Genomic DNA, 22618 nt, shown 5'->3' with positions numbered 1-22618 from the left:
GGGCATTGTAAGGGGACATACAGTGACTACCACCTGTGTGTGGTATTTACCTTTAAAAGCTCAGCCCAGCTGAAGGTGGTGGCTGCTTTCTGTAGGCCTGGAAGTGGAGAGTAGCTGCTCCGCTGCTATTAAATTGACTTTTAGCTCAGTTCGCTGAGTGCTGGTGACTCTATTGCTCGGGGATTCGCCCCCCCCCCAATGACTCACGGGGCTCTGAACAAGAAATAAAAAGAGGGAAGAAAAAAATCATCTCTCATCTCAAAGAACCTGTATATGAACCTTTTGGTGTCGTTTCCTTCTGTTTCTTTCTATGAAAATACTTTCATTTGTATGATAGATATATTTTCTTTCTAGATGTTTTAAAATTTGATCTTTTCCCCCCTTCTAATGATGTTACTGGGGCTTGAACTCAGGGCCTTGTATGATTGGCTGTAAAAACTCTACCACGTGAACCACAGCTTCATTTCTGGTCTTTTAGTGGTTAATGGATATAAGATTCTCATGATTTTTCTGTCTGGGCTGACTTCAATCCTCAGATCTCATTCTCCTTAGTGGTTAGATTACAAGCATGAGCCACTGGTGTCCATTGTGTTCTACTAGTTATATCTTCCTCTATTTAATTTTGTTTCAAAAAAAAAAAAAAACCCAACCAAACCCTAGCAGCAAGTCTAGACAGAGCCCTGTCAGAAAATAAAGCTGTGGATGGGTGAAGGTTTTCAGGAGGATTTAGGCTGAGCATCTCCAATACGGGGTCTGGACTGACAGCTCTGAGAAGACCTCACTTGAGGTCAGTAGGTAAGGTCTTTGGAGAATGACCAGTGAGGACATCTGAACAGGGCTCTAGTTTGAATATCTGGCAAAAATATGGCTGCTGTAGAGGCAGGAAGCAGCCTATTAGCCCCTCCCTCAGGTTGTCAGAAGCTTCCCACAGAACCTTCTCAGGAGGAAAGGTTGGTCTTCACCTGAGGAGGAAGCACCCACCTCACCATCCCTGAGTTGTCAGGAGAAACCAAGTCCAGTGCACATCCGTTCTAGGTGCACCCATCAGTCTGGCCTCAGACTGGCTTCCTTGGCTCATGGGTACACAATTGAAGCTCTTCTCTGTCTTTCCTTGTGTTTGTAGCTCTTTTCTTTTTAGTGCTAGATAATAAAGCTGTGAACAGCAAATAAATCTCTGAACACTATGTACTTGTGTTCACGTGGATATATGTTGTTAATTCATTTGTCTCTGTCACTCAGGGCCTGGGCACTGTCCCTGTGTTTTTATGCTCGGGGTTAACTCTTTTCTGCTTTGAGCCACAGCTCCATTTCCAGCATTTTTGGTGATGAATTGCAGATAAGAGTCTCATGGATTTTCATGCCCTGGCTGGCTTTGAAAACTGATATCCTCAGATCTCTCCCTCCTGAGTAGCTAGGATTATAAGCGTGAGTCACCAGCACCCAGGTAAAGTGCCCCCTCTCCCTTTTCTGTGCCAGGGCCAGGGTTGCTCATGGCTGGTACACTTGAGGAATACCCCCAGTCCAACATTTTACTGGTTAATTTGAGATTGAGTTTCTTAGGCTTTTTCTGCCCTGACTGATTTGAACCAAAGTCCTCCAGGTATCAGCCTCCTGAGTAGCTTGGATTACAAGCATGAGGCTTGAAACAGGGCTTGTTTGGTACTTCAGGCTGGCCTTGAACTCAAGAGTCCTTCTGCTTCAGCCTCTTGAGTTCTGGGATTATAGGTGTGCTTTGCTTCAAGTTGTTTCTCTCTTTTAAGTTTTGTCTTACCTTCAATGTCAGAGACTTGTGAGTTGTCTGATGAAATTCCAGGTGGTTCTTGTGTTCTGTGAGGTTCAGGAACCCTTTCTGAATGGGTCTCTTGATGTCTTTGAAGTTTTCTCAGCCCCGTTGTTACCACAGAGGAAAACAACCCTGTTTCAGTATTTGTCCCCAGGACCAGCACGGTCTCTTCCAATTACAGCCTTGAGCATTTCCTGAAGGAAGCATAATCTGGCAGCAGCTTTGCAAGAGGCTGCACAAACAATTCTGCTCAGGTCCAGCTGCCCTCCAGTGAACATTGCCCCCCATCCCCTGTGTCTCCTCCAGTGCTTCCTGTTTTGGTTGGGCAGAAGCTGCCTCTGCCCTGCAGGAGGGACCGTGGCTGACCTCAGATGTCCTCACCTGCTGGGCAGACAGCAGTCAAGGCCAATGTCCTAGGCCTGAGGAGAAATGAAAGCCCGTTTGTGGAAGCTGGAAGGGTCCCTGTGTGAGCCAGGCCACCTTCGTATTGTTCTGTTGCTCAAACAGGAAGGGTGTGTGAAGGAATGCTGACAGCAGGAAGAGGAGCCAGGGACAGCAGAATGGATACCCGTGGACCCAGCCATGTGTTCTCAGCCACCGAAAATGTGCTTGTTTCCTACATGTAAAGTTCTATATCTTTTTTTTTTTTTTTGTGGGTCATGGGGCTTGAAATCTGGGCCTGGGTGCTGTCCCTGAGCTCTTCAGCTCAAGGTTACTGACCTCCTCCTGGGCCTGGGCATTGACCCTGGGCTCTTCAGCTCAAAGCTACCATCCTACCCCTTGAACCACAGCCCCACTTCCTGTTTTCTAGTGATTAACTGGAGATAAGAGTGTCACGTTCTTTAGTGTGCAGGCTTGCTTTGAACTTGGATCCTCAGATTTCAGCCTCCTGAGTAGCTAGGATTATAGGCATGAGCCACTGTGCCCAGCTGTAAAGTTCTATGTCTTAATACGTGTATGATTTCTTGGGGGTATCTTTGTATATCTGGTCCTTTGAAATGGTTTTGTGCACTTTCTATCATGTATCTGAAGATAGGGTAAATATGTAAATACAATTCAGGGTAGAGATAGGGGAATGATGGACATATGGCCCACTCCCTCCTTCCTTGCCCTACCCCATCTCTCTCCCCTTCCCCTCTTCCCTCTTCTTTTCTCCTCCCTCCCTCCTTCTCTCCCTCCTTCCCTCCCTCCCTCCCTTCCTCCCTTCTTTCCTTCCTTCCTTCCTTCCTTCCTTCCTTCCTTCCTTCCTTCCTTCCTTCCTTCCTTCCTTCCTTTCTTCTTGTCAGGGGGCTTGAACTCTGGGACTGGGTGCTGTCCCTGAACTTTTCAGCTCAAGGCTAACATTCTACCACTTGAGACACAGTACCATTTCTGGTTTTCTGGTGGGTAATTGTAGATAAGAGTCTCACAGACTTACAAAGAGACTCCATCCCAACCAACGAGTGGGTGTGGGATGCGGGCCTATTATCACAGCAGTGGGAGAAGCACAGTGGCTGGGCCCAGTGGCATGTGCCTGTCATCTCTAGTGACATCTCCAGTGGGGAAAGACAAGTATGCCCAGGCCAGCCTGAGCATAAAGTGAGACTCTACCTTTGAAATGAACAAAGGCAAAAATAGGCAGGAGGCATGGATCAAGTGGTCAGTGCTTGCCTGGCAAGCTCAAGGCTCTGAGTTCCACTCTTACGTATTTGTCCATTGTAAAAATATAGAGCTTATTATGTTCTAGTGGGAAAGAGAAATAAATAAAAATCATGGAAAAATTGTTAGAATGTATGTTATTGACCCTTGATCTAAAAAAATGTGGTACTATGATAATTCTCTTGGTCTAGACAGATTCATTATCTTTCTGTATTAAAAAAGAAAAGATTCAGGGCCAGGCGTGTGGAGTGCTTGCCTAGCATGCATGAAACCCTGGGTTCAATTCCTTGGTACCACATACAAAGAAAAAGCTGGAAGTGGTGCTATGGGTCAAGTGGTAGAGCACTAGCCTTGAGAAAACCGAAGGACAGTGCTCAGGCCCTGAGCTCAAGCCCAGAACTGGCAAAAAATAAATAAATAAAAGAAATAAGAAAGGAGGAAAGAGAGAAAGAAAAGGTTCAGGGTGGCTGACATTTGTAATTGTCGGGGTTTTTAGTCCTTGGTCCCTCCCGACCTGCAGGAGGTATAGGGAGAACATGCCCCGACCAGGACGAGCTGAGAAAGGAAAGGGTGGACTAACCGCCCGCACCCAGCCCTCCTTTGCCGGAGGACAATCAGACGTGTCAGGGAGACCGTCAAGGCAAGAACTCATTTATTGAGGAAGGACATTCAAGTAATATAGGATGCAGGAGCCTATCAGCACAAAGGTGGGCAGGGCGGAGGAGGTCCACGTGTTTACTCTCACTACAGGAAAAGAAGGGAAATCATGTGCTCTCTGAGAGGGCAGAAGGGTTCAGGACCTATCCCAGAGGTAGCCTTACTTTTCATCACACACCCAGCCATGCCTTACAACTGGGTGGCAGGCGCCATCTCAGCCAGGTGCAGTCCTAAAACCAAGAAATGAGCATTGGGCCACGAGTTAGGCCTCCTTTTCCACAGCATAGGTTTCCATTTCTCTGACGTGATGTGCTCCACAGCAATCCTAACTATTCAGGAGGCTAAGATCTGAGGATCGCAGTTCAAAGCCCGCTCAGGTAGAAAAGTCCATGAGGCATTTTTTTGGTTGGTCATGGGGCTTGAACTCAGGGCCTGGGTGCTATCTCTGTACCTTTTTGCTCAAGGCTAGTGCTCTATCACTTTGAGTCACAGCACCACTTCCAGTTTTCTGGTGGCTAACTGTATAAAAGAGTCTCACTGACTTTCCTGCCTGGGCTGGCTTTGAACTGCAATCCTCAGCTCTAAGCCTCCTAAGTAGCTAGGATTATAAGAATGGGCCATCAGTGCCCGGCTCTATGGCATTTTTTTTTATCATTGATCATTAGAAAAATCACACAACTATGTTATGTGAATATTTCTTAAAAAAAAAAAGACATGAGAGGGTCAGGAGTTTGGCCTAGTGGTTAAAGTGCTTGCCTGGCATGCAGGAAGACACGGGTTCGATTCCTCGGTACCACATATAGAAAAAAGCTGGAAGTGGTGCTGAGGCTCAAGTGATAGAGCTCTAGCCTTGAGAAAGTCCAAGGACAGTGCTCAGGCCCTGAGCTCAAGCCCAGGACTGGCAAAAAAAAAAAAAAAAAAAAAAGACATGAGAAACATAGAGATAAAAAATAGTTATGTTAAGGTAACAGGGTAGCCCTACTAACTATAGGGTAGCCCTATGTAGCTCAGGTCTGCCTTGAGTTCCTGCTCCCACTGCCTCAGTTTACCAAGTCCTGGAATTACAGGTGTGCATCACCATGCCTTGATAGTATCATTCTTTATGAAAATGACATGGGGAAGGACTTCAAGTTGGACATCAGCTAAAACAGTAGGGAGATGGTCTCACGAGCTGTAGCACCATCTCTCTCCACCTCCAGTGATTCACTGGAATCCTGGCCACCTCTTGAATAAACTGCTGACCCTGTTTGCTTGTTGGTTTGTTTGTTTATTTCTGAGTAACTGTTCTGGTTCCACTCTTTCATTCTCTACTCTGCCACCTTGTGGATGAACTGGGAATTGTGTCTTCTATCAAGAGTGGTACACTCTCTGCTACTGCTTTCTCTGGGAATGGGAAAAAGGAGAACTCTTCCACTACTCATAACAAGAGACCTGCTCTTTCAGTCTTCCTGGAGCACCTCCTCCCATCAGAATGATATTTTTGGAGGCCAGCTGAAATGCATTTGGATGGCTCTCCCGGAATCACAGCCAATGAGCCTTCTCTACCTGACAACTATGTACCATAGCAGCCATGGCTGTGATACAGGCTCATGTCTCCAGCATCATCTCTTCCACCCACTATAAAAGCAATTCAAGTACACTTGAGGCTTTCACTCTAGTAGAGGAAACAGATGAAAGAAAGGACACAAACACAAGGTTGATACATTTTGGGGAGCACTGTTATGGGCAGATGTAAGGGTGGGGGTGAGGGAACTTAAATCGGTTTGCCTAAGCAGGAGAAATTTCAAAATCTGGAAGACTAGAAGGAAATGACTATGAAAAGAGCTTGTACATAGGTCCTGAGGTGAGACAAAGCTTTGGAAGTTGGAAGTAACTAAAGTGAATTGAAGGAAAGTAGTAAGAGTAGAGTTGGAAAGAACAATAGGCACAAATAACCCAAGGTCCTGCAGTGTAAGGTAAGGACTCTTGAGTTTTGCTCTGAGTCAGGGGAAGAGCATCAAAATCCTTCTTCAGGAAGCCTCAGTTTCCTAAGTGTGCCCAGCGTATGTGTATAGAGTGTGTGTGTGTGTGTGTGTGTGTGTGTGTGTGTGTGTGTGTGTCCTTAAACTTGGGGCTTGAACTCAGGGCCTTGAACTCTTGCTTGGCCTTTTCATTCAAGGCTGGTGTTCTACCACTTGAGCCACAGATCTCCTTTGACTTTTTCCTGGAGAGGAGAGACTCTTGGATTTGTTTGGCTTTGAACTGCAATGCTCAGATCTCACCCTCCTGAATAGCTAGGATTACAGGTGTGAGCCATTGTCACCTGACTCATGAAATTTATTGAGTAGCACAGTACAGATATAGATAATTGCTAAATTAAGGACTTTTTTTTTGGTGGGTCATGGGGCTTGCACTCTGGGCTTGGGTGTTGTCCCTGGGCTCCTTAGCTCAAAGCTACCACCCTACCCCTGGGCCTGGGGGTTGTCCCTGGGCTCCTCAGCTCAAGGCTACCACCCTACCCCTGGGCCTGGGGGTTGTCCCTGAGCTCTTCAGCTCAAGGCTACTGCCCTACCCATGAGCCACAACCCCCATTCCCCTTTTCTACTGATTTTTTTTTTATTGGAGATAAGACTCATCTTTAGTGCTGGCTTTAAACCTTGATCCTCATATCTCAGCCTGTTGATTAGCTAGGATTACAGGCATGAGCCATAGCGCCCAGCTAAAAGTCTGAGAAGTTTTTTTTTTTTTGCAGTCCTAGGGCTTGAACTCAGGGCTTGAGCAGTGTCCTTAGACTTTTTCCTTAAAGATAGCGCTCTACCCCTTGAGCCACAGCACCACTTCTGGCTTTTCTATGTATGTGGTACTAAAGAATCGAACCCAGGTCTTTCTGCATGCTAGACAAGCACTCTACCATTAGGCCAAACTCCCAGCCCAAGGCTTTGTTTTAAGAGTAAAGGTTATACTGCATATATTAGAATCTTCTAACTAGCTATAGAATTTTTTAAAACATGGAAGATGTTTATTTGCTAAAATAGCATTGTTCTATCTAAGCACAAAGAACAAAAGGAACTTGAATATACATATAAAAGTCTAAAGATTCTGTATATATATTCCTAAATTAATGCTCCTAAAATGTTGTAGTGCTTAGAAAATATATGAAAACAAAAATGTGGATAAGTGACAGAGTGCATGAAGCCACACATCGAATTTTGAGCAAATTAACCTGTGAGACAGCTTTGCTAACAAGGCATGAGGTGTTTTTTTTCTTTCTTTTCTTGTTTACTACCTGCTCAGAATAGCTCATACCAAGCAAGGACATGTTAGTTTAATATCAGTTTCACAGCATTTGCAGAAACTCTGACAACTACCGGTCAACTTTGTTTTCTTTTGAGCTGGCAAAGTGACCACAGAATGATCAGACCGTTCCTCTTTCTGAATGAAGCATTTTATCTCTCTCTCAAAAAAAGAAGCCACATCTTTTGTGAACATATTTTTATAGTTGCTTAATACTTTCTTCATGTGATGTGTATAGATGAATTAGCATGTTGAGATTATATTATCTCTAATGTAAATAACCTGAAGCCAGGCACAGTGGATCATGCCTGTAATCCTACCTCCCCAGGAAGCTGAGATCTGAGGATCGTGGTTCAATGCCAGCTGGGCACTAAAATCCATGAAACTCTTATCTCCAAATAACTACCAGAAAACCAGAAGTGGCGCTGTGGCTGAAGGGTAGGGTGGTAGCCTTGAGCTGAAGAGTTCAGGGACAACACCCAGGCCCAGAGTTCAAGTCCCAGAACTGAAAGAAAAAAAAAAACACCTTAAACTGTATGTAAAGCTGCTTGTGGTGGTATTGGGAGCATGTTTCACGAGGCCCTACAAAAGAAGAAGCAATGTCTTTGACATCGTGGGGGCTGTTTTCTGTCACTATAATGAAATACTTGAGATGATAGACTTACAGAGAAGATAGGTTTACATGGCTCATTGATTTAGGGGTGTCATTTTTGGGGGGAGTCTGTGGTGAGGCAGCACATCATGGCAGGAATTGGTGGTGAAGCAAGACTGCTTATGGGGAAAGCGAGAGGGCAAGAGAGCAAGAGAGGTCAAGGTCTTTCAGTCCCCATTGAGGGCATGTCCTCTGTGACCTTTGGACTTGCCCTGTGGACTCCATATCTTAAACATACAAGACGATTACTATTCAGTAGAACATCACCATCTCCTAACACGGGTGCCCTGGGAACTCTACCTGTAACGTGAGCCTTTGGGGGCCACTGTACATAGGAAGAGCACACACTGGAGGTCTGTAGACAGAAGCCTTAGACTCTCCCTCATCATCTGTTAATGGATGAACTTGGACTTGATTTTGCCTCTCTGGATCTCACGTTCCTCATTTGTAAGTAGGTGGAGAATAGTGAGCTGTCATGGCTGCCAGGAAGTGCATCCTTCATCCTTTCCTGGTCTCCATGGGTAGTAAACTAACACCTCCATTTGCAGAGGAGAAAACAGAAGCTGGGAGAGGCCAAGGTACAGTGTTAGGAGGAGGGAAGCCAGAATTTGAACCCTGGTCTCAAAGTCTCCTCTAGTTTCAGAGGAAAATACTGGAGTTTGAGTTCAGAGTTTCACATTTGTTATGCTGGAGCACTACCCCTTGAGACACACCTCCAGTCCTGCTTTTTTGGCTGGTTATTTGGGAAATGGAGTCTGCTCAGGCTATCCTGAGATCCTCTAGATCTTCGCCTCTGAAGAAGGTAGGATTATAGGTGAGAGCCCACTGGTGCTTGGTTAAAAAACCTTTTACCCCTCATCATGCCCTTTTACTCATTTCCCTGCTTACCTGTGAGCTGATTCCGAGGGTCAAATTAAATTAATGAATAAACTTTGGGGAAAAATGGCATAAATATGCAAGTATACGTGATGATGACTATTCAACCAAACAAGAACATAAACCAAAGGAGCGGAGAAACATTCATACACAAGCATAGAACATTCTAGAATGTTTACAGGAGCTGAATAGCACACACAGCTTTCTCAAGTCGAGTTCCAAGAAATCATATGACCGAGGGATAATTTCCTGCCTCCGGATGAAAAAAATCGCAGGAATTCAGAAGAAAATATTTTGGTGGTCATGACTGCAAAATTGAGTCAGCTTCACTTAGCATCACGCAGCAAACCCTGTTAGTGAACGCCCGAAGAAGCATCCAGCCGGGCAGGGCTTCTGTCAAGTAGGCTGGCTTAGCCTGGAGGACCCCGGGAGCTGCAGGTGGAGCAGGAACGCTGCAATGGGGAAGTGGGTGGCACTGGTGCTGGTTCTCACCCTGCTGCCTCTCTTCTCAGGTGGGCTCTCTGGAAACAGCCTCGTTCTTTGCTAACGTGAAAACCATACTGCTGGTGCATTAGGTATCTTTCAAATGATATGGAGTATAGATTGTGTAGATATTTTAATGCTTTTTTTCCTTATAAGACAGGCTTCTACAATTATTCTCATTAATAAAGTACTTAAATGGGTTGAGTGCTAGTGGCTTACACCTGTAATTCTAGCTACTCAGGAGGCTGAGATCGAAGGAGGACCACGAGTTCTGAGCCAGCCTGGGTAAGAAAGTATGTGAAACTCTTGTTTCCAATTAACCAGTAAAAACCCCAGAAGTGGTATTTGAGTTTTAATGATAAAAAATGATGATAAATCTTCAACTCCTTCTTCTTTTGTAGTTTATATGAGATCACCACAGTTGGATTACTTTTAATATGCTATTATTTTCTTTCAGCATTTTCATTACCAAAGATGATATAATTTGTGTGGGGGTGGGTATATGTTGGTTCTGGGAATTGAACTCAGAGCCTGTCACTCAGGGCTGACACTACCAGTGGACTCACACCTCTTCTTTCAGCTTTTTGGTGGTTAATTGTAGATAAGAGTCTCATAAACTTCTGTCCATGCTGGCTTTGAATCTCAGTTCTCAGATCTCAATTTCATGAGTAGCTAGGATTACAGGTATGAGACACTGGTACCCAATGAAAATTTAATTTTATTATTGTAATATTTTTTCTAAGGGGTATACGTAATGTGTGTGTGTGTGTGTGTGTGTGTGTGTGTGTGTGTGTGTGTGTGAGAGAGAGAGAGAGAGAGAGAGAGAGAGAGAGAGAGAGAGAGAGAGAGAGAGAGAGAGAGACTGAGAAAGAGATGAGGTTTAACCTATCTTATTAGCACTGGTAATGATTTTAACCTTGCTTTGTCAACTGAAGAGTTAGAAAGACAAATATCACCAGACCAAATTTAAAGGGGAAGAGAACTGAAGTCAATACCTTGTTTTTTTGTTTGCTTGTTTTTAAACATACTCATTAAACACATTTTTCTTCTCCCAGGATTGGGTCATTGTTGTAGGTGAATAGATTCAAATTACAGAGCTTTCTTTCTCAGTTAATCATATTAGAAACAACTTAAAATTCTTCTCTGGAATGCTGTGTCCTCTGGGAAAGGCTTTTGAGATAGCGCTTGAACTGAACTTGAACTTGCAAATATCCTTTGTGTTAATCTGTGGCAAAGGAGTCTGAACTCCTTTCCTGACTTTGGCAGAGGCCTCACCAATTGTATCGGAAAAGCAGGCCAAACAGCTCCTGAGATCCCGGCGGCAGGACAGACCCAGTAAGCCAGGCTTCCCTGACGAGCCCATGAGGGTAAGTGCATGGCCCTGGACATTTTAGAGGAAAGACTGGCATCAGAATGCTTAGTGATTCTGAAAGTGGGTGCTGATGGGGTGCAACTTGACCTTCTTCCTATTTGTTTGTCTCCCCTGGAAATTCTAACTCCTCTCACCTGCTGGGAAACCCTTGAGCTGAGTTGACCTTTCAGCCATCTCACAGGAAGTTATTTTATCCTATAAATTTAAATGTAAACAAATGGGGTTAAACACATGAATAACGTAAGGTCCTGCAATTAGGGGAGCATTTGGCTCTATAGCAAAGGCAGGTGAGAGGAAGGCTGGGCTGGATGTCTCCCCTTAGTTGGGAGGCAGACATGCCTGGACAGCAGGTAGCCACGCTTGGGAATGGTTTCCTTCCAAGCTCTGAGCATCAGTTCCTTTTGAAAAGGCAACCATAAGTGACTGTTTAGGTTCTGCTAGGAACTGTTTGTCTCCTCACTGTGCGTGGTCAAGGGATAAGTGTGTAGTATCTCTCCTCATTGGTGGCATGAGGGGGTCCCCTGGGCTGCTTCCACATCAGAGGGGAGATGGTGACAGATAAATCAGGTGGGAATCTGTACTGATTTCTTTCTCCTTCCTTCCTTCATTTTCTTTCTCCTTCCTTCCTTCATTCTCTTTCTTTCCCCTCCCTCCCTCCTTTCTTTCTTTCACTTTTTCTTTCTCTCTCCTTTTCTCTTTCTCTCTCTTCTTCCCTTCCTTCCTTCCTTCCTCCCTCCCTCCATCTCTCTCTTTTCCTTCCTTCTTTCCTTCCTTCCTTCCTTCCTTCCTTCCTTCCTTCCTTCCTTCCTTTTCTTCCCTTTCTTCCCTCCCTTCCCTTCCTTCCCTTCCCTCCCCTCTTTCTTTCTTTCTTTCTTTCTTTCTTTCTTTCTTTCTTTCTTTCTTCCTTCCTTCCTTCCTTCCTTCCTTCCTTCCTTCCTTCTTTCCTTCCCCTTCCTTCCTTCCTTCCTTCCTTCCTTCCTTCCTTCCTTCCTTCCTTCCTTCCTTCTTTCCTTCCCCTTCCTTCCTTCCTTCCTTCTTTCTTTCTCTTTCTTTTTCTCTTTCCTTTCTCTCTCTCTTTCCTCTTTCTTTCTTTTCTTTCTTTCTTTCTTTCTTTCTTTCTTTCTTTCTTTCTTTCTTTCTTTCTTTCTTTCTTTCTTTCTTTCTTCTCGCTCGCTTGCTTGCTTTGCAATGAAGTGTTTTAGAAGGGCCAATTCCCAAGCAGGGCTTACCTGGATACCCATTAAGGTTTTAAAAGCTAACTCAGTTTGACAAACAAGTAATTGTAGTACATTCTCAGGGCCCAATTGCAAATGCTCCTGAGAAAGATTAAGTCTGCCAAAATGAAAGACCTAGAATAACTATGGTTACAACGTTGGAACAGTTTCTGTGTGCCAGTGGCGCATCCCTGTAATCCTTGCTACTCAGGAGGCTGAGATCTGAGGATTGAAGTTTGAACTCTGCCCAGGCAGGAAAGTCTGGGAGACTTTTAACTCCACTTAACCATCAAAAAGCCAGAAGTAAGTCTGTGGCTTAAGTGGTAGAGCATTAGCTTTGAGCAAGCAGAAACTCAGGGATAGCATCCAGGTCTTGAGTTCAAGCCCCTGGGTCGGCATGAGTGTGCATGTACACATACACACAGAGAGTCACACAAATTGAACAGTTGTTGGATGCTGGTGGCTCACACCTTTAATCCTAACTTCTCAGGAGGCTGAGATCTGAGAATTGTAGTTTGAAGCCAGCTTGGGCAGAACAATCTAACCCTCTTTTCTCCAATTAACCAGCAACAAGTTCAAGTGGTAGAGCTTCATTCTTGAAGGGAACAGCTGAGCAAGAGAGAACAGAGGGCTGGGAATGTGGCTTAGTGGTAGAGTTGATAGCCTTAAGCAAAACGGTGCCCAGACCCTGAGTTCAAGCCCCAAGACTGAAGAATTCAAAAGCAAAAAGAGAGAACAGAAGATCCTGAAGTACCGGCATTGGCACAAAAATAATTGTTTCTGAACAGTTATGATTGACAACCTTGTTGAGGTCATTAAGCGTTTGGTCATAATGAGAAACATGTGCTCACCAGCCTACACAAGGCCAGCATTACAGGCATTGTATGTTGTCAGGCTCTTGTGTGGCAAAGTTTTCTCCTAAGCTTTGTACATACGTGTTGGCAGTACTGGGGTTTGGTCCTCCTGCTTACTGGGCAGGGCCAAGTTTCACCTTCTTTCCTCTGGTTATTTATGAGATAGGGTCTCATCTATCGGTCATCTCGCACAATGATCCTATTTATGAATTACTTGAAAAAAACCACTCTGTGCATTTTTTTTGCATAAAATGCTTTGCTCAAGGTATATTTCCAGAAAATAGATCAAGTTCAAGGACATGAATATGTATGGATGCATGTGCTGTGCTGGCACTGGCACTCAAGGCTCTACCCCTTGAACTATATCTCTACTCTGGATATAATTTGTTTTTGTTTTTGTTTTTTATTGTTGTTGATCTTGGAGCTTGAACTTTGGGCCTGGGCACTGTCCTTGAGCTCTTCAACTCAAGGTTAGGGCTCTACCACTTGAGCCACAGTGCCACTTCCAAGCTGGCTATTTTTGATTCTTTTGTCTCTCCTCCTAGACTGTTCTAAATTGCTTGAGGAGACAGACTATCGGATTCACTTCTGGTCCCCAGTCCTTAACTCACTACTGATATTTACCAAATGCTCACAATGCTTTTTTCCATCCATGCCTGGGTTTCTCTCTGGGGGAGTGTCGTTTTACGGGATGTAACTGTACTGTGGAACCTGGAGGTTATTTCAAAGAAATCTTTTCAAGTACCTCACTTAAAACTCATTCACTTCTTTTAATCTCCTCAAATTTTAGGGAAGAAATAGTTTGCCAAATTGCTAGGGGAGCAGCTTGGAAATCCTTTAAAAATTGACATTGGAACTTAAATGATGTCTTGGGTGATTGTATTAATAAGCACTGCGTACTCTGGAATTTCACCTTCATAGGAAGCTCATCATTTTGGCTTGTGTTCTTTTTAGAAATGTTCTTATTTTGGGCATGTAGATATCACCTTAGCTTAATGGTAAGTTGTCACTGTAAAATATATTTTCATGTGTGTAGAGGGTCCGTTATCCCTTTGTCTTCCACGGTCTTGAAGATGATTTGGAGTGGCTGAGATTAGTGTGCTGTGCTGATCTACTTTCCTACCGGGCACAGCCTCGCGTGGGGAGGGGGCTCTGGGCAGTTAGGTTCCGAGCCATCTTCCTGCTCAAGTGATGACCTTGCTTTTTCTAATGAGCGGAATAATTCTTCTGAATGCTGCCCAAATGTCTAGTTCTGCCCAAATGTCGCATGAAGTATTTGCTTTCTTGGAAAAAGTTCCTCCCTTCTTGTATTAACTGACCATTTTATGATTCTCAGCTTAGATCAAGTTCTGGTGGATATTGTGTTTCATTATCACCCCAGTCTAGGGCCATGCTGTGTCTACTTACAATTTCCGTTCTAATTATTGCAAAATTATTTATTTAAATCGTTGCAGTTGGCATTTGACATGGAACATAAATATTGTTTTTTTCTTTTCTTTTGTTTAATTTTTCTCCTCCCTTAGAGAAAAGAATCAAAAGAAATTAAAACCTTTTTTTTTTTCCATCTCCCTGTTCTTTCTGGTCCAGGAACATTTGAGATTATCATTACAGCTGGGTCATTTCTAACTCAGCCAATGCAATTGTTAAATTTGTGGTTTTTAGCAGATTTGCAGTTTGGCTTTTCATCTTTGACTAATGACCACTCTTAGGCCTTTGTGGCATATTCATTTTCCTAACATTTTAAATAAATAGTGAGATGTCATGGAAACCAGAGCACAGAGCTGACTTTTTTCTTGTTCTCTGTGTGGGTCTATTTTGGTTGTTTTTCTTCAACGATGATTTCAACGGCTGTTTAGGAGTGTGAAATAGTTATTACTTTTTCAAGGCTTTCCATGCACATTCTGCCCGGGTCATTATAATGAGTGGATCAACACAGAGGACAAGGAACCTCCTAGGGTAGAGTTAGTGAGATTGCAGGGGAACGCCAGGTATTTCTCCAGTGAGCTGTAATGAGGACCTACTGCTCACAAGTAGCAAGGTATACCAAGGTGGGCTGGGAGGCTGTGGGTCAGGCCTGTAATCCTAGCTAGTTGGGAAAACTAGATCTGAGGATTGTGGTTTGAAGCCAGATCAGGCAAGAAAGTTGTGAGACTGTGTGTGTGTGTGTGCGTGCCAGTCCTTGGGCTTGAACTCAGGGCCTGAGCACAGTCCTTGGGCTTTCTCAAGGCTCTACCACTTGAGCCACAGCACCACTTCTGGCTTTTTCTATGTATGTGATACCGAGGACTCGAACCTGGGTCTTTGTGCCTGCTAGGTAAGCACTCTACCACTAGGCCAGATTCCTGGACCTCCATGAGACTCTTAACTCGAATTAACTAGCAAAAAGCTACAAGTAGAGCTATGGCTCACATGGTAGAGCACCAGGTTTTTTTTTTTTTTTTTTTTTTGGGGAAAAAGAAAACTAAATAAATGATAGCACCTAGGCCTTGAGTTCAAGCCCTAGTATTGGCACTCTTGTACACACACATAAACATTCTCTCTTACACATACATTAACGATGCTGCAGTTCCCATCCTACAGGTGGGAATACTGAAGCTGGCAGAATAAAGGAAGATCAGCACACCCCTCACTTGGAGGTACTCCAGGCCTCACAGTCTCTAAAGCACACTGCCTGGCACGTAGGCAGGTTAGAAGGGACCGTGTCCAGTGCCATTTCCCTAAGTTCTCTCATCATTCACGCCATCCCCCAGCTACTCCTAAGAGTGGCTACTGGGACGCTACCATGTTTTGATGAGTCAAAGGAAAACGATAACCAAACAAATCAAACTGCATGTAGGAAAGAAAACTGGACACTTCATAATTCGATCCAGTGATTCTTTCTTCCCTCTCTCCCCTTCCCTCTTCCCTTTCTCTTCTTCCCTTCCCTTCCTTTCTTTCCTATTACTTTTTTAATCTTGTTTTGTGACAGTTTTGCTGTAGAGCCTAGACTGGCATTGAACATATGACTTAGGAAGGTTTTGTTTGTTTGTTTGTTTCAGCCTCCCAAGTGCTGGCATTACAGGTGTGCTCCACTTCTGGCTTTTTGCTGGTTACCTGGAGAAAAGAATCTTGGTGGTGGTGCTGGGAGTTTAGCCTAGTAGTAGAGTGCTTGCCTAGCATGCACAAAGATCCGGGTTCGATTCCTCAGTACCACATACCTGGAAATAAGCTAGAAGTGGAGCTGAGGCTCAAGTGGTGGAGCTCTAGCCTTGAGAAAGTCCAAGGACAGTGCTCAGGCCCAGGACTGGCCAAAAAACAAAAATCTTGTTGGTTTGTCTGCCCTGCCCTTCTCCAAACTTTGATCCTTGGATCTCAGCCTCCTAAATAGCTAGGATTAGAAGTGTGGGACACTGGTACACTAAGACAGTTTAAAATGATTATATTTAATATAGGAGGTAGACTTCCTAGCAGGACATTCTAGAAGCATTAAAAATTTTAAATTCTTAACTGCGTCTTTAAAGAAATTTTTTTTCCCTTCAAGGCCATGGGGAAGTTCCCATGATTTAAGATTTTCTTTTTTGGATATAGACCCATGCCGAAACAATTTATGATTGTCAGAAATATTGTCCAGGACAGGGCAAGGAGCTGCCTCCTGTGTGGACTTGTCAAAGCAGAGGGCCAGCTACATTTCATGGATATGGAATCATGCTACACGTGGTCTCTGTGCCTGGCTTCTCTCAACATAATGTTTTCAAGGTTCAACTGATCCTGGACGGTGGAATCTTGTGATGCAGGACCAATAGACACGAGGCCAAGTGACACCTGATGACAAGACCAGCAAAGCTCCTTCCTGTGGACTTCAGATCCAGCAGGAGGGAGCCAGCACTCACCAGGGCGGGCCAGGCTGCTTGCTTGAACAGAGAGGGCAGCACAGCTTTTATTGATACTTTTTTTTTGTTTTGAGAGTGGGGATAACATTTGATAATGATCCATTCATCATGGGCATAGCTACAAAAGACCATCTTCTGGTGTGGAAGCATCCTGGCCTTAAGCTGGATGGGCTAGTGGGAAGTGAAGTAACCCAGAAATGGCCAAGTCCCTCTGTTGATGGAATTGTCATCTTATATAACTATTCTGGCCCAGTTACAGGGCTGAAGGACTTCCAGAGCTTTTGAGAAAGCACAAGGGACGAGGAGGAAAACAATCATATATCTGGTCCATCAGGTACTAGGCTGAGTTAACCCTGTTACAATCCTGGACTAGATACTTCACAGGTGATCGATGTATCTACACTGGTAGAGCTGAGTAGAGTTTGACTAAAGATCTAAGGAATAGACACAGTATGAAGAAAGAGTCAGGTACTAGTGGCTCACACCTGTAATCCTACCTACTCAGGGGTCTGAGACCTGAGAATTGCAGCCTGGGCAGGAAAGTCCATGAGACGCTTTTTTTTTTGGCCAGTCCTGGGGCTTGTTCTCAGGGCCTGGGCACTGTCCTTGGACACTTTTTTTCTTTTTGCTTGACTAGCACTATCCCACTTGAGCCACAGTCCCACTTCTGGGTTTTTCTGTGTCTGTGGTACCAAGGAATTGAACCCAGGGCTTCGTGTATGCTAGGCCAGCATTCTATCACAAGGCTACGCTCCTGGCCAACAAGTGATAGTGTGTGACTAGCCTTGAGGGAAAAGAGCCAAGGGACAGTGCTTGGGTCCTGATTTCAAGCTATTGAACCAGTACACACACACACACACACACACACACACACACACACACACACACACACACACACGTCAGTCAGAGATGCTATGTGCAGTGAAGTTAGTGGGAAATCAATAATGTCTTACTACTGCTCAGCGTGTGACCTTCAAAATTAGTGATTTTTTAACAAAAAGTCAATCAAGAGCCAGTGAAGCTGAGGGCTTATTTCGGTCTTTCTTTGATAATACTTCCCCTTCGTCTTTGTCATTTGTGGAGCTGTCCTGGACCCCACTAATTTTAGCTTGGTGTAGGAACTTAGCAGCTCCTAGTCTGTAAATGTTCTGGCCTTCTATCTAATTTAGTATTTTATGAGAATGCTGTTTTGAGAACATGAAGGTGGAATCCGAAGGAAACACACATCATGCTCTAAAAGTAATAGTTTTTTTTTTTTTTTTTGCCAGTCCTTGAACTCAGGGTCTGAGCACTGCCCTTGGGCTTTCTCAAGGCTAGAGCTCTACCACTTGAACCACAGCACCACTTCTGGCTTTTTCTGTATATGTGGTACCAAGGAATTGAACCTAGGGCTTCGTGCATGCTAGCTAAGCACTCTTACCACTAGGCCAAACTCCTGGCCCTCTTACATTTTAAAAAAGATATTTTTTAAAAATTGTAAATTTATATAATGATAATATTAGTTATACTTTTGGGTTTTTGTTTTTTTTTTGGTGGGTCATGGGGCTTGAACTCTGCCTGGGTGCTGTCCCTGAGCTCTTCAGCTCAAGGCTACTACCTTACCCTTGAGCCAAGCCCCATTTCCCATTTTCTAGAGGTTAATTGGAGATGAGTTTGGTCCTTTTGTGCCCTGGCTGGCTTCAAACCTTCATCCTCAAATCTCAATCTCCTGAGAAGCTAGGATTACAGACATGAGCCACTGCATCCTGCTTAGTTGTACTTTTTTTTTTTTTTGATGGTGATAATAGGGCTTGAACTCATGGCCTTTGAATTCTTGCTTGGTTTGCTTGTTCATTATTGACATTCTACTACTTGAGCCACACCACCCATCTAGCATTTTGCTGGACGGTTGGAGATACAGCCTCATGGACTTTTCTGTCCTGGCTGGCTTGATCCTTGAACCTTGGTCCTTCATGCCTCAGCCTTCTAAGTAGCTCGGTGACAGTCATACAATTGCCCTTGTGCCTATTGTCTCAGACCTGGGTATTGTGTTCCCTTGTGGGTGGATTTGCTTGCTCTTCCTCATTTAGAGACATGGACACAGTGAGTGTTTTCTCCTCTCCTCTCCCCTCATCCCTTGCTTGCCCAGGCTGCGCCCTGTGTCAGGAAGGAGAACCACCCTGGGATTGTGGGCTGTCACAATGGGGTGAGTCTCCTGACAGTGGCTTTGTCCCCACAGGAGTACATGCACTACCTGCTGGCACTGGAGCACCGTGCTGAGGAGCAGTTCCTGGAGCACTGGCTGAACCCTTTCTGCAAGCCTCACTGTGACAGGAACAGGGTGCACCCTGTGTAAGGAGCCTGGGGCCCACTTGGTATGTCCCAGAGTTCCATGATGCGTGCATGCGTGTGTGTGTGTGTGTGTGTGTGTGTGTGTGTGTGTGTGTGTGTGTGTGTGATGAACACAGGCTAAAAGACCTTCTGGCATGGTGGGGTTGGAGCTTGTGGAGCTGCACATAACGTGGGAGGGCAAGAACGAAGCAGGAAAACCAGGCAGTGGGTAGTGGAGTCACCACACAATCCTAATAGGGATTGGAGGGGCCACCCAGAAAAGATCGCCCTGAATCTGGCTCTGGGTGGTTGAGAGTTGGGTCTCTCCAGGGGGGATCAGCCCCTGTGGACTTTCCCTGCCTGTGACATCCACCGCAGCCATCAGCCTCACCATTGCACTGTACCCTACCCCAGCCCCCCTCTTTCTCTGGGCTTGCAGGGCACCTGCAGCAGGCCGTCCAGGATGCCCAGCACCCCCTGTCCACCTGTCTATGCTCTTCCATGAGGGAGATGCTTTCCTCCCAACGACAAGGTAGTAAAATCCCATCCGAGGTTCAGTCTGCTGAATCTCATTCCTTCCCTGCGATTTTTATGGACCAAGCCGGCCAGGCGTAATTGGATAGTTTATTGACTGTGGTAAGGGTGATATGATAGCTTCGTTGCTGTTAATTTTGTGCTACTGTGATTTGGCATAGAGACATTCCTTCTCAGTGTTACTATGTGATTTCCAGTGTGGGAATACATGAATTCTCTCATTTCATTCAGGCATTCATCTTAACCCTTTGTATGTGTGTACATGTGGGTGCATGTGGGTGTGTGTGTGTGCGCATGCGTGTGTGCCCATGTGCCAGTGCTAGGGCTTGAGCTCGGGGCATAGGTACTGCTTTTTTTTTTTTTCCTCAAGGCTAGTGTTCTACTACTTGAGCCATAGCTCTACTTCCAGCTTTGGGTGATTAATTGGAAATATGGGATTCATGGACTTCCCTGGTGGGACTGGCTTCCAACTGTGATCCTCAAATCTTAGCCTCGTGAGTTGCTTGCACCGTCATCTGGCTCCTGATGTGACATGGTTGTTCTTGTCCAGCAACGACCCTGTGCAGGTGCATGTCCAGTCCGGCGAGGCTCCTTCTCCTTTTGCATTTCAAATCACCAAAGCAGATGTCTTCAGACCAGATGACTGGCAGCTTTTGCGGACATTTCAAAGAAGAAAGAGGCAAATGTTGATTCTGCTTCATTCTGCTAATCTGCATAAATCATGAAAACTAAACATGTAAAGGGGAGCACTCCCGAAGGCCTCCCTGCTAGTTTGCTAGTGTGGGCAGAACCAGTGTTCCTGCAGTTGATGAATCTGGGACCTTCAGACCAGGAGTTGGCTAGGCTGCTGAGCTATTGATTACCTGCTTTCTTTCTGTCCCTCAACCCTCCCCCACCCTGAATTAATAAAAAAATGTTAAATGTGTTCTCTATGGCCTCTCTTTTCCAATAAGAAGTGATGTAGGGACCTTTTTCCCTCCTTTGTTTATATAAAAAAATAGTAAATCTCAGTCTGGGAGTTTGGCCTAGTGGTAGAGTGCTTGCCTAGCATGCACGAAGACCCGGGTTCGATTCCTTGGTACCACATACATAGCAAAAAGCCAGAAGTGGTGCTGAGGTTCAAGTGGTAGAGTGCTAATCTTGAGAAAGTCCAAGGACAGTGCTCAGGCCCTGAGCCCAAGCCCAGGACTGGCAAAAAAAAAATAGTAAATCTGGTATCAGAAAACTTACCTTTAGATATACGAGTGGATGAAAATATGAACACCTAGTAATTTTGCATTCATTCAGGCCATTTTTTTGCCAGTCCTGCAGCTCGAACTAGGCCTGGGTACTGTCCCTGAACTTCTTTTGCTCAAGGCCAGCACTCTACCACTTTGAGCCACAGCACCACTTCTGGCTTTTTCTGTGTATGTGGTACTAAGAAATTGAACCCAGGCCTTGACGTAGCTAGGCAAGCATTCTACCATTAGACCAAACTCCCAGACCTAGGGCATTTTTTTTCTATTTTTTTAATATATTTTTATTGTTATTAATAAAAGGGTTACATGATATTTGCCAGATAGAAGGTGCATTAATTCACATACATTGATACCCTTTCACATGTCTTGGTACCCATTACCCTCCCCCCACCCGGCATTTTTTTTTTTTTAAGAATAGATTTGTCACTGGATGTTGGTGGCTCATAACAGTACTTAACAACCACCACCAAAACCCAAAAACCAAACAACAACAAAAAAATCCCTGGAAGTGGAGCTCTGACTCAATTAGTAGAGCATTAACTTTGAGCATAAAAGCTAAAGGACAGTACCTAGGCCCTGAGTTCCTGAGTTCAAGCTTCAGGACTAGCATATATGTATGTGTGTGCATGTGCATGCGTGTACATACACAAGGGAAGAGTAGGTTTGTTGAAGTCTAGCCCTGAGCTTTACACAAGGGTTCTAGACAAGGAAATATTTCTTATGGATAGTCTAGGGAGAATGTTGCAGAACCTCTCCTAATAATGTGACAGGGATGCAAACATTGTCATGGGAAGATGGAATTGCTTGTGTCAGCTCTACCAAAAAATAAACAAAACTGGGAGGTTACTGGGCACTCGTGGCTCACGCCTGCAATCCTCGCTACTCAGGAGGGGGAGATCTGAGGATTGAGGTTCAAAGCCAGCCCTGGGCAGGACAGTTCATGAAAGAAACTCTTATCTCCAGTTAACCACCAAAAAGGGGAAGTGGTGCTGGGGCTCAGAGTGGTAGAACATTTCTCCTGAGGGGAAAAAGCTCAGAGACAGCGCTCAGACCTCAAGTTCAAGCCCTAGGACTGACCGGAAAGAAAAACCTAGAAGTTATGAAAGGATTCTTTTTTCTTTGTGCAGTCCTAGGGCTTGAACTCCATGTCTGGGTGTTCTTCTTGAGCTTCTTTGGCTCAAACTTAGTGCTCTACCACTTGAGTCACCACTTCTAGCTTTTTGGTGGTTCTTTGGAGATAAAAGCCTCACAGATTTTCCAGCTTGGGCTGGCTTTGAACCATGAGTCTCAGATCTCAGCTTCCTTGAGTAACTAGAATTACAGGCACGAGCCACAGTGCCTGGCTTGAATTTGAATTTTTTTCTTTCTTTTTCTTGTTTTGTCTGTCGGTCATGGGGCTTAAACTCTGGGTTTGAATGCTATCCCTGAGCTCTTCAGCTCAAGGCCACCCTACCCTTTGAGCCACAGCGCTACTTCCAGGTTTTTTTTTTTTTTTTTTGCCAGTCCTGGGCTTGAGCTCAGGGCCTGAGCACTGTCCTTGGACTTTCTCAAGGCTAGAGCTCTACCACTTGAGCCTCAGCACCACTTCCGGCTTTTTTCTATGTATGTGGTACCGAGGAATCGAACCCAGGTCTTCATGCATGCTAGGCAAGCACTTTAACCACTAGGCCAAACTCCCGGCCCCTACTTCCAGTTTTTTAGTGGTTAATTGGAGATAAGAATCTCATGGACTTTTGTGTGCGGGCTGGCTACAAACCATGATCCTCAGATCTCAGCCTCTTGAGTACCTAGGATTACAGGCGTGAGGCGCTGACTGAAACTCTTTGTTTAAAGTTTCTGTTATCTTTGTGAAGACAAATGGAGAG

The 22618-nt window shown here is 44.8% G+C and overlaps 1 protein-coding gene across 1 annotated transcript; it reads left to right on the top strand.

The window, feature by feature from the left end:
- Window positions 1–10606: 10606 nt before the first annotated feature.
- On the top strand, window positions 10607–20407 carry C17H17orf67 (chromosome 17 C17orf67 homolog; the record flags this gene model as incomplete). Its single annotated transcript, XM_090351741.1, has 3 exons — window positions 10607–10729; window positions 18890–19025; window positions 20066–20407. Coding segments are annotated over 2 exons (240 nt in total), but the record flags the coding sequence as incomplete, so codon positions are not given.
- Window positions 20408–22618: the final 2211 nt, after the last annotated feature.

This window comes from Megascapheus bottae, chromosome 17 (genome assembly GCF_031878675.1).
Source record: "Megascapheus bottae isolate mThoBot1 chromosome 17, mThoBot2.hap1, whole genome shotgun sequence".
NCBI classification, from domain to species: Eukaryota; Metazoa; Chordata; class Mammalia; order Rodentia; family Geomyidae; genus Megascapheus; species Megascapheus bottae.
This window is presented reverse-complemented; position numbering and strand designations above follow the sequence as displayed.